The sequence below is a fragment of the Leptidea sinapis genome, chromosome 12 (genome assembly GCF_905404315.1).
Source record: "Leptidea sinapis chromosome 12, ilLepSina1.1, whole genome shotgun sequence".
Taxonomy (NCBI): domain Eukaryota; kingdom Metazoa; phylum Arthropoda; class Insecta; order Lepidoptera; family Pieridae; genus Leptidea; species Leptidea sinapis.
In genome coordinates, this window is record NC_066276.1 from 3133065 (window position 1) to 3147858 (window position 14794).

The 14794-nt window shown below is 35.1% G+C and overlaps 1 protein-coding gene across 2 annotated transcripts in view; it reads left to right on the plus strand.

Annotated features, from left to right (window-relative positions):
- Positions 1-14794, plus strand: part of LOC126967036 (protein strawberry notch) — an 80975-nt gene that overhangs the window by 40792 nt on the left and 25389 nt on the right. For both annotated transcript variants that reach the window (XM_050811345.1, XM_050811346.1), the window contains 2 exons: positions 4986-5176; positions 6904-7086. In XM_050811345.1, coding sequence (XP_050667302.1) covers positions 4986-5176; positions 6904-7086 — 374 coding nt within the window. The remainder of the gene's footprint in view (positions 1-4985; positions 5177-6903; positions 7087-14794) is intronic.

Below are 14794 nucleotides of genomic sequence, written 5' to 3' on the forward strand. Positions count from 1 at the left end.
AGTTAGATTATATGAATTGTAAAAATATATAGCCATTTAATACGACTTAATTGCTTACATGATCAATACTTCATTTCAAACTTGAAGTACTTAACAATCAATTATCAAGTTCATTTTGAAATATCCGATATTTAATAATTTTTGTACATTGCGTAATGAACGCAAAACTTATTGTTTATTATTTAATTTAAAAACTTAATTGAATGTGCTGTTTTCAAACGCAAAACAACTATTTCATATAGCAATCGCATAGCAGCAATATAAACATTTTAAATAAATATAAATTTATTGAATTCCATTAAAATCGCTCATTGCTTTTTTCACAGCGTTAAAATATTAATTATGAAATGAGACGCTAGGTTCCATTTTTTCCATATTTATTCATAGTCACATTGAAAACACACAGAACAATCTTTTCATATTACATACATTATTGTAGTATTTTTTAACAATATAATATTTGAAATACACATTTAAATGACTTTACAGAACTACTCAAAACAAATTATTAAATTTTGACACAATTAACAACCATTACAATATTTATCACTATCATATAAATACAAACATTTTAAAAGTAGTTATTACTAATATTTTTGAATACGAAAAGAGAACTACTGATTTCTTTCTCATTTCGATATTGTCACCCATCAAAAATTAAAAATAAATAATGGTTTCTCTTTTACACACTTGTAATTCAAATATTTTGATACAATACAACAACAACACATTTATACATACATACATTTCTATTAAAAACATTATATAATTAAGAAATCAGTTTAAAAAAAATTTACAGTTAGTGTAAACATACCTAATACTACTTGTTGTATTAGGTATGTTTACAGATACTTATATCGTAATTTTGTAAAATCGAATGTCAAGTTTGAAAAAAAAAATAACTTAAATGTTTAATTAATTTGATACATTTTATTTGTGCTAAATTTTGAAATCCTTCATTGAAAATTCTGGTTTAGTGTGATCATCATGTAAATTATGAATTATTTCAATTTGGAGATAATAATGTGATCGTATCACATAATTACCTTATTGGATGCTTGACATTTGGTTGATACAAAAATATAATATACAGAAAATACATACCTACCACTTAGGAATAGGTTTTTATGTTAATTCAAAACATATGCAATATGAGACTACACTCACTAGGTTAGTTATTAATTTTCTTCTTCTTACTTTTTTTACTCTCACCCAATTCACTGTGCAAATTCTTTCTCTTGCGATGTTCGATAACTGTGGAATGTTGCTTGTCGTGTTTACGATTTATATCGTTGATGACGCAAGTGGATGACACTTCTTCTTCATCGCTCACTGTTATTATTTCAATGATAGTATCATCTTTCTTCACTAACTCGTCTGATTCTGTTTCTACTCTTGTGTCATTATTCTCCAGCCCCACATCATCATTATTGTTATTATTATTTGTGGATTCTGTGTCGTTGTTGTTATTACAATCACTACCGCCGGGCAAATCCTCATTGTGCACATCAATTAGCTCACCCAAACTACTATTTCTACTACTGTTTATTGTAAGTGATCTCGTAAGATTTTCGTTAGAATACATGATTGGTGGTAGTTCCAGCTTCTCATTTGAATTGTCACTGAGATTACTATTACAGCGGCAATTACTATTATTAAACTTTTCAGTATTACTCACATTTGGGATGTTTCTTTGCATAATGTACTGCTCCAAATGTATATGTAGGAAATCCTGGGGAGAGCATTTCGACAATATTCGGTGTATAAATATAGAAGTACATTTGGAGTTTGAAACGAATTCATGATTTCTGTTTTCCAATGATTTTCGGTGCTGAATTTCCATCAATTTCGACACAACATCGGTCATGGTTATTATGTTAAAAGCGGTGCACTTTTTTAGTACAAAAATCTCAGTTACTTTAATTGATACTTCAGTAATTTTATGCTCCCTATATTCATTCTTAAATTTACGAAGTTTTGATTTTTTATCGATACAATCGGACATCACCAGCGTTTTGTAATGATCGTCTGCCTGGGTTTTAGAAAAACCCAGAAATTTTAAGAGATACATTAGAAAATGGCGTCTTCTGGTGTTCATGTTATGTTCTTTGCAAAGCAATTTCCAAAATTTGTTGCAAATTGACCAATTGCATACTAACTGTTCAGTTTCTGGGTAGCATATGGACAGCGGGTCTTTCAAATCGGAGGAAGTCCTGATTATAAAATACTTCGGTTCAAAGGTATTACAAGCGCTACTTATGGTCGATTTCAATAACTGAAATACATTTTTGTAGTCGGTTTCCGAAATGTTATTGTGAATCGCTGAGGCTATGGGTAGTGTCCCTTCCTTGTCCGATATGAGCATAAAAGTCACAGCGAGGTTCTTCTTAACGACAAAGCTTGTTATCACAACGCACTCTGTGCTATATGTGCACAATATTTGCTTCATCGTCGGGGTTACTATTGCCACATATTTTGGATCTTCCAAGTACTCCAATGTACCGCCAGAGTCTCTTAGAAAAGCCTTCTTAGACTCCATATAGTCCCTAAAGCCGCGTTGAATTCCACTGCTCTGCATTTTATTAATAAGGCTTTCGATGTGATCAAGTGGTGGATTCAGTCTAGGATCTGCGACATGCCTCGATGTTTTACCATATGTCCCTATGAGTAATAATTCATGGTAGCATTTTGATGTTGCCGCATTGAAACCATTTTCAAAATAGTCCAGAAAAACTTTGTCAGTGTCTGATAAATTCTCTAAAAATTTCAAAGATTTTGTCGTGTACACGCAATGCGAATGCTTGAAATCTACGAATATGTGTAATTTTAAATTTTCACAGTCGTTAATAATTTTCACTTTTAAAACGATCGAAGCGGGGCACGCGTTTTGTCCACCAGAATCACAGGCGTTGTTTATTCCACACCCGTCTGGTTGGCATATGAAGTTTTGCTGATGTATCAGCGACTTTATCTTCATGTACGTAGTCTGTGGTTTCCAAACAGTGGCGGTAAAGTACGAAAATGTTCGTACCCATTGTTCAATAAGCGCGTCAAAGTCCGCGCCTTCCTCGATGTCGCACATTAATTGGATATTATATTCTTCATTGCTTGAAAAATTAAATTGAAGGAATTGGACATTAGGCGACATGTCCTCGATTTTTTTCCGTAATTGACCGTCCGTATACATTGCGATTGAGAAGCGCGTTTCCTGCGAAGGCCGCAGCAAGTCTCTGAGAACTTCTCTCGCAATGCATTTATAACGTCGGAATAAACAATGTTCGTATGCAATCGATCTGTTTGGGTCTGCGTCGCGCATGTCCTGGGCTTGCATCGTGATTGCGTCATATTTATTAGGCTACATACCGAACTCTCATTGCAAATTATTTAAATTATCGAACAAAGGTAAGAAAACCTACGAAAAAAAAACTAACTATTAAGCACGGCGAAATATGCAATTTATTTTAATTTTCACTTTTTTATGTTATATATACTTTAATATAAATTTTATGCTCATGCGAATGTTAAAAGTTTATAATTTGGATACATGTTTATGTTTAATAAGTTGATGACCTGTATGAGTGGTTAGCGATCCTACCTACTAAGCTAGAGGTCCCGGGTTCGAATCCCGGTAGGTGCAAGCATTTATATGATGAATATGGATGTTTGTTTCCGAGTCATGGATGTTTAAATGTATTTATGTATGTTTATATGTATGTTTAAGTAAGTATATTGTATTTAATATATCGTTCTCTTACAACCCATAACACAGGCTATATGCTTAATTTAGAGCAAGATATTATGTGTAAAAAGTGTGTCAATATTATCAATATTATTATGTAAGTCAACTTATTTAAGCTAAGAAAATAGTTTAACCTTTTTTAAGAGACATAGTTCTTAGGGCTCCGTAACCGAAGTGTAACTATGAGGAACCTTTTAAGCTCCGTTGTCCTTTCGTCCGTCCGTCTTTCTGTCAGCGGGCTGTATCTCATAACTCGAAATAGTTAGACTAGAAACAAATAGTAAAAATTGAGTTGGCCAATTACTATTACGTTTTGTAAGAAAAAGTATTTAACAAATGCATCGCGTTATTTATCGAACGATGTTACCGAAACTGTGACCTTGAGCGATATTTTATGTTGTGATGAGACTGGAAGTAACTTTAGTAGTTACTAACTACGGGCACTAGCCCATCGCCAATTATTTAGGCATTCTATGTTATCGTTATACCATACCGTATTGAAGGTATAACCAATTGCAAAATTAAGGTGCACTCTTGGATGGACTATCGTAAATTAAGGGTCATTACTTGTGTGAACTTTAAGAAGACGGTCCGCCTGCTGCGAAGCTGCTCCTACAGTTGAATAGAGTTAAATTTATGATGTCCTAGTACAACGGACAGAATATACCGGTCATCTTTGTTTGATGTAAGCAGATCACCAGACTCCCCTAACGCTGATACACTATATTGACAGATGACAGAATCAGTGGGAGGCTCCTTTGCACGGATGCCGGCTACATTATTGGTACCACAACGGCGCCTATTTCTGCCGTGAAGCAGTAATGTGTAAGCATTATTGTGTTTCGGCTTGAAGGGCGCCGTAGCTAGTGAAATTACTGGGCAATTGAGAATGTGCCGCTCAGAATTTTTGGGTTTTTCAAGAATCCTGTGCAGCATTGCATTGTAATGGGCAGGGCGTATCAATTACCATCAGCTGTCCTGCTCATCTCGTCCCTTACTGTCGTAAAATATACTTTAGGATCCTGCAGCCAGAACACGCAGTCGCCAACTATGTCCTAAATTCAACAACGTAACTAAATATTATAATAATAATAAACTTAGTTGGCAGCATAATTGCACTTTAATAACATTATTCATGTGAGATGTTTCGTTGCCTTGCGAGTTTACCGTTTTGAAGGGGACTGAAGGTTGAACCTTCTTTATTCAAATCTGAAACATGTAACTGAAATAATTTATATTTCGCCAGGGGCGTTTTTCAAACACTGGTGGAGAAGCACTTCCCCGCTCCGGACCGCGAGCGTATCAACCGCCTGCTGGGAATCGAACCCAAGGCCAGGCAGAGTCCGGCCGCTAGTAACGGTAACGCGACCCGTGCCACTGCGGCTCCCGTACCCGCAAGCAACGGCGACGATGACGCCAACACGTCCAAGAGAAAACGTAAGTCCTATTGTTAGCAACCAAAACCACAGTATTACTAGTACACTCCTAATACTATATATTCGCAAATAAAAAAGGGATTGTGTAGGCATTGGTGTGTTTCGGTCTGAAGATTAGCTAGTAAAATTACTGGGCAAATGAGACTTGACATCTCATGTCTCAAGGTGACGAGCGCAGTTGTATTGCCGCTCAGAATTTTTGGGTTTTTCAATAATCCTGAGCGGCACTACATTGTGGTGGGCAGGGCGTATCAATTACCATCAGCTGATCGTTCTTTATTAAAAAAAAGAAACAAAATAGTAAAATGTTGTTTCCAGATATTTTCCATTTGTGTTTTTGAAGTGAATTTTTCTTTAGCGGCGTTGACCACATTTCTTGGGATAGGGATAAAATGTTAAATAATAATAAATGTTTTTATGACATAAATTGTCATTTTTGTTTATGACTGCGCAATAAATGAATATTGTATTTAACCACATAGATGCTAGAGCTTATAAACTGATAAATAAAACAATTCGATAATATTCCCTAACCATCCAAAATATTCAAAAATGCACAACGTTAATGTTCAAGTTTTCACTTCGGCCTTCAGTGCAAGTTTTCATCTAGTGCTTTAGGAGAACGTGGGTGGTGATCGCTTAATATCAGGTGACACATCCACCTTCATATGTAAACTTGTTTTGGTGTCTTGGGAAATTCTTTAGGCAATGTCCGGCCAAAATCAAGAGAGGTGTTAAAACTACTTGTCACATCAAAGGGAATCATGGCAATCAAATATAAGCACCGACGTATGAATATTAGATCAATCAATATGTGTTATATTTATTTTGCCACTTTGCCAACAATATTTTCGTTACGTATATTTATCATCCATTTCTGAGAAGTGGCGGCAGTTGTTTTCGCACCTGATATTCGTCAGATCAATTCATTTAGTTTCAAAGATACCATAATAGCTATATATAACTTCAGGAGTTCTCTCAAAGTTTTAATTAACTAAAATATCATCGGATACGTATGAACCTTTTTATAATGAGACATAAATAAGCAATTAATTGAAAAACTCATTTTTATTTTGAATCGCTTGAAAAGCTTTTATTCGATCTACATTCATGTACTGCACATTAATATATCGAAGTCATATTACCACAAAATTTATACCGATCCATAAAAAAGTTATAAAGAGGAAGAGGAAAAATAACAGTGAACCAGTTTTTTTTGAAGCGTCAAATCGCCCGTGCGAAATCGAAGCACATCGGCAAAATTGGCGAGCAGCTCTCTAGTTACCCGACTGGAGCATTCAAGTACTTGGCGTTGTGAAAAGCTGCTCTAGGTAACACCACGGCCCATACAGTAAAAGAGAAAGCCGATCTTCTGTGCACTCTTTTTGTCTCCGACACGACTCTTGATGACAACATATCATCTCCACCATCTTGATTTGTGCTGTTCCTCCTCAGCGCGGATTTCAAGGAACTTTCTTCCACATGCCGCAAAGCTGTGGAATGAGCTTCCTTGTGCGGTGTTTCCGGTCCGATACGCCATGGATACATGCAAAAATATGCGGCAACCTTATGCGGTTTTGTAGTCCTTTTCAATAAAAAAAAGCTAAGTCCAAAATTGTATCTTATTTGTGATTATGTTGAATGAAGAATGTCTATTTATATGATGTACCTATTGGTGTCATGGCACCCCAAAATTATTTTTCTATATTAGAACTATCATCTGTACAGTGACGTCACGGCAGCAAGCGAACGTAGCAGCAAAACGCGCTCGCGGCGGTTCCTCGAGCGACGAGTTTGTCCGCGGCTCGGACGATGACATCGAGGAGCCCGAATCCGATGAGGACCGGCCACACTCGGACTCCGACTTGAGTGACTTCAACCCGTTCCGCGCTGGCAGCGACAGCGATGATGGTAAGTGCTGATTTGATCATTCCTATCTATAGGGCAGTGGCTTAGTACACTCTCAAGAAGATGTTGAAGAGGGACTTGTATATTCCATTGAACTCTTCATAGGAATAGGTTGTGGGATGAGATAATTTGAAGCCTACCCTCCATTGAAATATAATGCTCTACAACTTTAGGGGGCTTGTGCAGAACCAGACAAGAACCATGCATCATTACCTTCTTATACTCATACTATGTATAGCCTTCTTTGTGATAGAAACTTTAATATATCCATATCAGTGTATCCTGGTATAATATCAGGTACCTCATTGTTAAATTGAAAATCGAAACCTATGAAAGAGTCCTTAACCCTAGCTCACCAGTGGGAGGCACCTTTGCACAGTAAGCCGGCTAGATTATGGGTACCACAACGGCGCCTATTTCTGCCGTGAAGCAGTAATGTGTAAACATTGCTGTGTTTCGGTCTGAAGGGCGCCGTAGCTAGTTAAATTACTGGGCAAATGAGACATAACATCTGATGTCTCAAGGTGACGAGCGCAATTGTAGCGCCGCTCAGAATTTTTGGGTTTTTCAAGATTGTAATGGGCAGGGCGTATCAATTACCATCTGAGCGGAACTTCCTGCTCGTCTCGTCCCTTATTTTCATAAAAAAAACCTACACGGCACATACAGATTTCACATTTCTTTCTTCTTGGATTGATTTAAACAAATTTAACAATTTTTCTTGAATTTAGTGATGTTTTCTCTAACATACTTATTGTATTCATGTTTATTAACCGGAAGTTTTCCCGAAGAGAGAGTTGGACGAATATTATAAATTGCTCTAAGAGGGCTCCTCTTTTGGAGCAAAAAACACTATGAACATGCACGGTATTTCCTTACAATAACAAACCGCAATTATAATACTATGGAAGTACGCTAAAAATATACCAAACGAGTTGTGGCGGTCTTGGCCAAGGTCTTGCGAAAATTTACTCGCTATACCAGTTAAAACTTGTTGAACACACGGGCTACTTCATTTTTGTCATTCATTTATGAACCACTTACATTTAAGGTAATCTCTGTTTTGTTATAAGTATTGTCTCTACACGATTCAATATTTAAATAATGATCCGTACTGTTTTAATTTTACTCTCCCAATATATAATCTTTTATAGCTAGAGCTTTTGCCGTTTTACAAGTTTTTTTTTTAAATAATTTTAGTACTATAATAAATTTTAAATGTTTCATAATGACAGTAAATTTTCTTTTCATATAATTTTTTACAAATATCTGCGAGAGAATGTGTAATGTATAAGCCAGCTGCAGATAAATTGCTGATCGATACCCTTCAATCTTTAATTTAAACTTTAGTTAGATCGTTAATTTATGTGTGGAAGACTAAATAAATTACTGGGCAAATGAGACTTAACATCTTATGTCTCAAGGTGACGAAGGCAACTGTAATGCCGCTCGGAATTTTTGGGTTTTTCAAGAATCCTGAGTGGTACTGCATTGTAATGGATAGGGCGTATAAATTACCATCAGCATGAAATGAACTATGAATCTGTCAACTGACAGTAATAAGTTTTACGATAAGCTCGACCTATGTCAATATACCGGATGTTAACCTTGGTCGTGTTTATCAGCTGCACGTAATGGAACTTTTAAAGGCCAACAATGTAGACAGGAACGCATTTACGCATTAATTGTTTAAGCCGGTTTGATGTATAACCTTGACGTGGCTACTGAGACGGGAAGATGATTTAAAAAGGAGCTACTTGAATACGGTAAGAAAGGGATAGAAGATGCTTTTTCTTGTGGACAACGCATTTGGGAACGTTTATGAAGGAAGCGAAATATTTAAGTCAGCTACCATTAATTATAACATTCATGCCAAAAGTGAGATTTCTCCCATGTACCATTTGTATGTTTGAGTAATTGCAGTGGTAAGTAAAGACTGCAAATAGATCCTGGTGTGCAGAGGTTAGATTCCTCAAATTAATTATGTATGTTGTTCATAATTATATATGATAATAATGTTAATAGTAATACATCTTATTATATATAAATTACGTGTTACGTTGTTTGTCCGCGATGGACACCTAAACTAATGAACGGATTTTAATGGAGATTACTTCATGGAGTGCAGTTTAGTCCAACTAGATAGATAGGACAGTTTTTATTTCGATTCGGGGCCCATAATTATTTTTATTTTCAATATTTGTTTTGTATGGACATATTGTCTTTGAGATATATACATAATATTCAACGTCATTGACAAGGAGCATATTTTACAAAATAATTCTTGATGATATGAAATATTATTGACAAATTCATAAAAAAACAGCATTTTATTTATTATGCACAGAACAACGTCTGTCGGGTCAGCTAGTTATTTATATAATCTCTTATATATAAAATTCTCGAGTCCTGGTGTTTGTTACCAAGTACCTCCGAAACGGCTGAACTGATTTGTATGAAATTTTGTGTGCATATCGGGTGGGTCTGAGAACCAACATCTATTCTTCATACCCCTAAATGATAACAGTGCCCCACCCCTTAATATATATTTTTGACAATTTTTTTTGTTATTTTATTATGACCCAGCATTGAAAAAATACATACAACTCCAAATTGTCGCCCTTCTACTATGTACAACTATTTTTGTACCGCGATTTTTATTTTATTCTGTTCCATCCACAATTTCGCTATAGGGTTGTAAGATGGCAACCAAATACAATAATCGTAATGCGATATATTTGATAGGTCTGAGAATCGGTTGCATCTATTTTTTAAACCCCAAAAATATTTATTATTGAATTTTTATTAATTACTTTATGAGGCAAAACAACGTTTGCTGGGTCAGCTAGTATATTTATAAAGATTAATCCTTATCAGCAGCAGATTCCATTGGACCAATAATACAGACTGTAATCTTTTTGAAAAATCATTCGGGTTGATTTCTGTCGAAAGTTCAAGAAATATAATAATTTATAGTAAACAAATATAATAAGCAGGACTTATTGATAAGTCCTAAACCATCAGCTGAACGGCCTGCTCGTCTTGTCCCGTTAATTCATAAAAATAAATAAATGTATTTATTTTTTAATTTAGCCTCTTTCTGTCGTGAAGCAGTAATGTGTAAACATTACTGTGTTTCGAAATTACTGGGCAAATGAGACTTTACATCTTAAGTCTCAAGGTGACTGATGAGCGCAATTTTAGTGCCGCTCAGAATGTTTGGGTTTTTCAAGAATCTTGAGCGGCACTGCATTGTAATGGATAGGGCGTATCAATTACCATCAGCTGAATTTCCTGCTCGTCTCGTCTTTTATTTTCATAAAAAAAAACTGATAAGTTACTTTGGAAATGTTAGATCAAGCTTATTTCGACCAACTTCTTTATAAGGAATGTAGGAAAATGACATTAAGCTTACGGGTCACGTTTCAATTTTGTCGATAGTACCTATCACTAAAATCATCAATACGTATTAACAGAATCAAAGCGATTCCTGGATGTGTGGTTATAGATGACATATAATAGAGAGAGTAATGTGGCCTGATAAATGAAATAATTGCTTTATATAATTATCAGGATGGCTAATAATAGCATTGACGGGTCGAAGAGCATAGTTGTTGATTTATAATTTTATGTAAATATTTATTGATACTCTCTTAAAATAATCAACTATAGAGGCCACGGTTATCCCTCCTGATATTATAAATGTGAGATTGTATGTTTGTTTGTTACACTCTCACGCCTAAATCACTGAACACCGATTTTGATTATATTTAGTACAGAGATAGACAAGAGCTTGGGAAAGGACTTAAGCTACCTTTTGTCGCGAATGAAAGGCTTGGCGCTGTTGAAATAGAGATGGAAGTTTGTATGAAAGTTAAAGTCAATATCGAAGATGACACCATGAAACTTTGTATTTGGGCACATGATAAGAAATAAATACATTTTTGTTATAGCGTTTGTAAAATTTAGACATGTGTGGGGATGAAAGACCGAAAATGATGCCGAAAGTAACTATTGCACGCGGACGAAGTCGCGAATAAAGGCTATTAATTTATAAATATATTATAATTACTTATTATATTGTCAGTCCAGTTTATTATACTAATATATAATTATTTTTACAATTTCATTCTTTGTGTTAGGAATCAGGACGATGAGGGATTCAAACGCGCGAACTCAAATCAAATCAAAATCACTTTATTCACGTAGGTCACGAAAATGACACTTATGAATGTCAAAAAAAATATATTTTTTCTTATTGAATCTACGGCTACTTCGTAAAGGGTTGAGCTTGTGAAAAGAAGTAGATTTACATTTTCATCGTTTTACAAATCATTGCAATTACAATATAATTAGTAAAGTGATGCAACAAACATACTCAAACGTCAAATAGTCAATGCCTTACACGAGTAAGTCAAACTAAGATTTAAATCTTGGTATAATATTGGATGGTTATGTTAAGCTTAGCGGTTAAAGCAGTAATCTTCAGAGACGATGATGATGAATCATCAGCTGATCAGCTTTTGATTATCCTATCCCAAACAGACGTTAACACAATATTAATATTAATATCAAAAAGCCCGCAATACAACGAAGTTTAAAATGGTATAAAGCTGAATATAAACATTCAGATAATTAAAACCGTGCTCAGCTGAATTCGCTAAAGGATTTCTCGGTATTCATCAAACGCAGTATTGAAAGCGTGCCTGGGAACTGGATATAGACGGTAGGTAGAGCTGGTTGTCATGGTAACTTCACTGGGCTCTATCGATTTCGAGCCCTGGGAATAATGCTAGTTTGATAATTTGATGCAGCCTCTGTTATTGCATGATTTGTTTTCCACTTAAGCTTGCAGTTCTGCCCGACTTGACTTGTATTTGCTGTAACTTTGAATATTATTAGTATTTTTATTGTTTTCTACATCTTACAGTTTCATTGACATTTCAGTGTTTTTTTTTTTAATATTTTTGACAATCCTCGGGTCTCCTCAATTTCGAGTCCCGATGGTTCTTTAGTTGTAACCTTTGACCGGTGTACCTTAGTGTTTAAATAATACAATAATGATTTGTATAGTTTACTATACTAATAGTATACCTATTTCCAATTTAAGATAATTCTTGTTGATCAATTAAGTGGGTAGCAATGTATCTATCGGTGATAGTTTCCAACTCAATATAAAAATAACTAATAATGCTCGCTTAAAGTCTATACATCTTAATATATATAAATTACGTGTCACGTTGTTTGTCCGCGATGGACTCCTATAACTAATGAACGGATTTAAATGGTGGTTACTTCATGGAGTGCAGTTTAGTCTAACTTGAGAGATATGATTGTTATTATTTCGATTTCGGACCCATAATTATTTTTATTTCAAATATTTTTTGACGCACGGTTTGACAGTTCTGCTGTGAAACAATTTCATTATAACAACAAGGAGCATATGTTAAGAAATAATTCTTGATGTTATGAAATATTGTTGACAAATCCATAAAAAACAGTATTATATTTATTTATTTTCAGAACAACGTCTGTCGGTCAGCTAGTTTAATAATAATAATATTGACGCACTTTTTACACAAATTATCTTTCCCCAAGTTAAGCATAATATATAGCCTGTGTTACAAGGGTTACAAGACAATGATGTATTTAATACAATATACTTACTTAAACATACATAAATTCATATAAACATACCTAAATACATTTAACCATCAATGACTCGGAAGCAAACATCCATATTCATCATATAAATGCTTGCACCTACCGGGATTCGAACCCGGGACCTCTAGCTTAATAGGTAGGATCGCTAACCACTCGGCTATACAGGTCGTTAATGTAAATATAGTTAACGGAATGAACTCTCTTCGTCATTAATGTCTGATATATATGTCATATAAAAGTAGGAAACTATAATATCATATAATCTACTTATGAAATAATTAAAATGCGACACTTCTTTGTTCTTCTCTCGTGATTATACCAGATTTCGCGCATTTACATTGAAATATATATAAAGAAAATGGGCTTTGTTTGAGGCTCTTTCACGCCTATACCACTGATCGTATCGACATGAAACTACCACCATTCGATTCAAATTTATCCAAGATTGTTTATGGCTACTTACCTTATTTTTTAATTGTATTTTAAATGAGATGAATATAATTTATTTCCTTTTGAAATCACCCAGCGAATCGGGCGGGAACGGCTAGTTATGTATATGAGCCGATTTTGTTCCATAACTTTTGCCATTTTGAAGGTCAAAATGGGATCAAAGAAACGCGACTTGTACTTTTTGACATTCCTCTCTAATGTTAACCTGACACTGTCTCAATAATTCTGAAGATTATGGTGACCACAACGGCGCCTATTTCTGGCGTGAAGCATTAATGTGTAAACATTACTGTTTTTCGGTCTGACGAAATTACTGGGCAAATGAATGAGACTTAACATCTTATGTCTCAAGGTGACGAGCGCAATTGTAGTGCCGCTCAGAATTCTTGGGTTTTTCAAGAATCCTGAGCGGCACTGCATTGTAATGGGTAGGGCGTATCAATTACCATCAGCTGAACGTCCTGCACGTCTCGTCCCTTATTTTCATAAAAAAAATCTCCCAGCTAACCTCGCTTTAATTTCCCCAATTATTGTTAGTTATTATCTGCGGCAAAAGTTCACAATGTACAATGCCCTTCCAATCCCACCATATACACACCTTATTGCGAATTAGCCCGGCTTTTGCCGCATTTATGAAGTCTGGGCTATCTTTGACTACGCCCTTTTTTGGACGTTATTGTCGGACGTGATCACTAATTGATGAACATTAATCAATCTCTTAAAATAAAGAAAAAGCGGCAGAGTGCGAGTCGGACTAGCCCATGTAGGGTTCCGTAGCATTAAGTAACATAATTCAAAAGTTATAGTTTGTTGTGCCTTTCATCGATGTTTTAATAATAGTGTATTTTTATATTTGAGTTGATTGAATGAAAGACAAATCGCGGTTTTCGGATTTCTGACGTATTAAAAAGAAAACTAACAACTAGATCTCGTTCCAAACAATTTTTGGTTTGCAGAGTTTACATCATATATTTTTTTAGTTTTATGATTCTCTTTTTTTTTAGAAGGTACAGGGGGGGGGGGGGGGGGGGGGGGGGGCAATTTACCACTTTAGAAGTGTCTCTCGCGCAAACAATTCAGTTTAGAATAAAATAATATTATAAACTTGTAAAATGTAAAATGAAAAAAATATTTTGAGCTTCAGTTCTAAGTATCCACATACTTTTCATAACCCCCAAAATTCATTGTTTTTTTTCTATTTTTGTGTGAAAATCTTAATGCGGTTCTCTACGAAGAACGAAGAATACATCTACTTTCAGTATACTTCTGATAGTTTCAGAAAAAGTGGCAAAGTCCATACGGACGGACAGACACACAGGCATGACGAATCTATAAGGGTTCCGTTTTTTGCCATTTGGCTACGGAACCCTAGAAGCGATTCGGTTTCGTTTCGTTTCGATAAAGAATCGTAAACGAGTACACGGATCATTAGGTTTCTTTAAGTGAGCTCGTGCGGCACACAAATATCTTGCTGTTTTCAAATGGATCAAAATTGTTTTGTGATCAATTTCCAGTTTTTTAAATTCAAATTTAAATATTTTTATTCAAAACTAGCTGACCCGACAGACGTTGTACTGTATATAACAAATTAAAATAA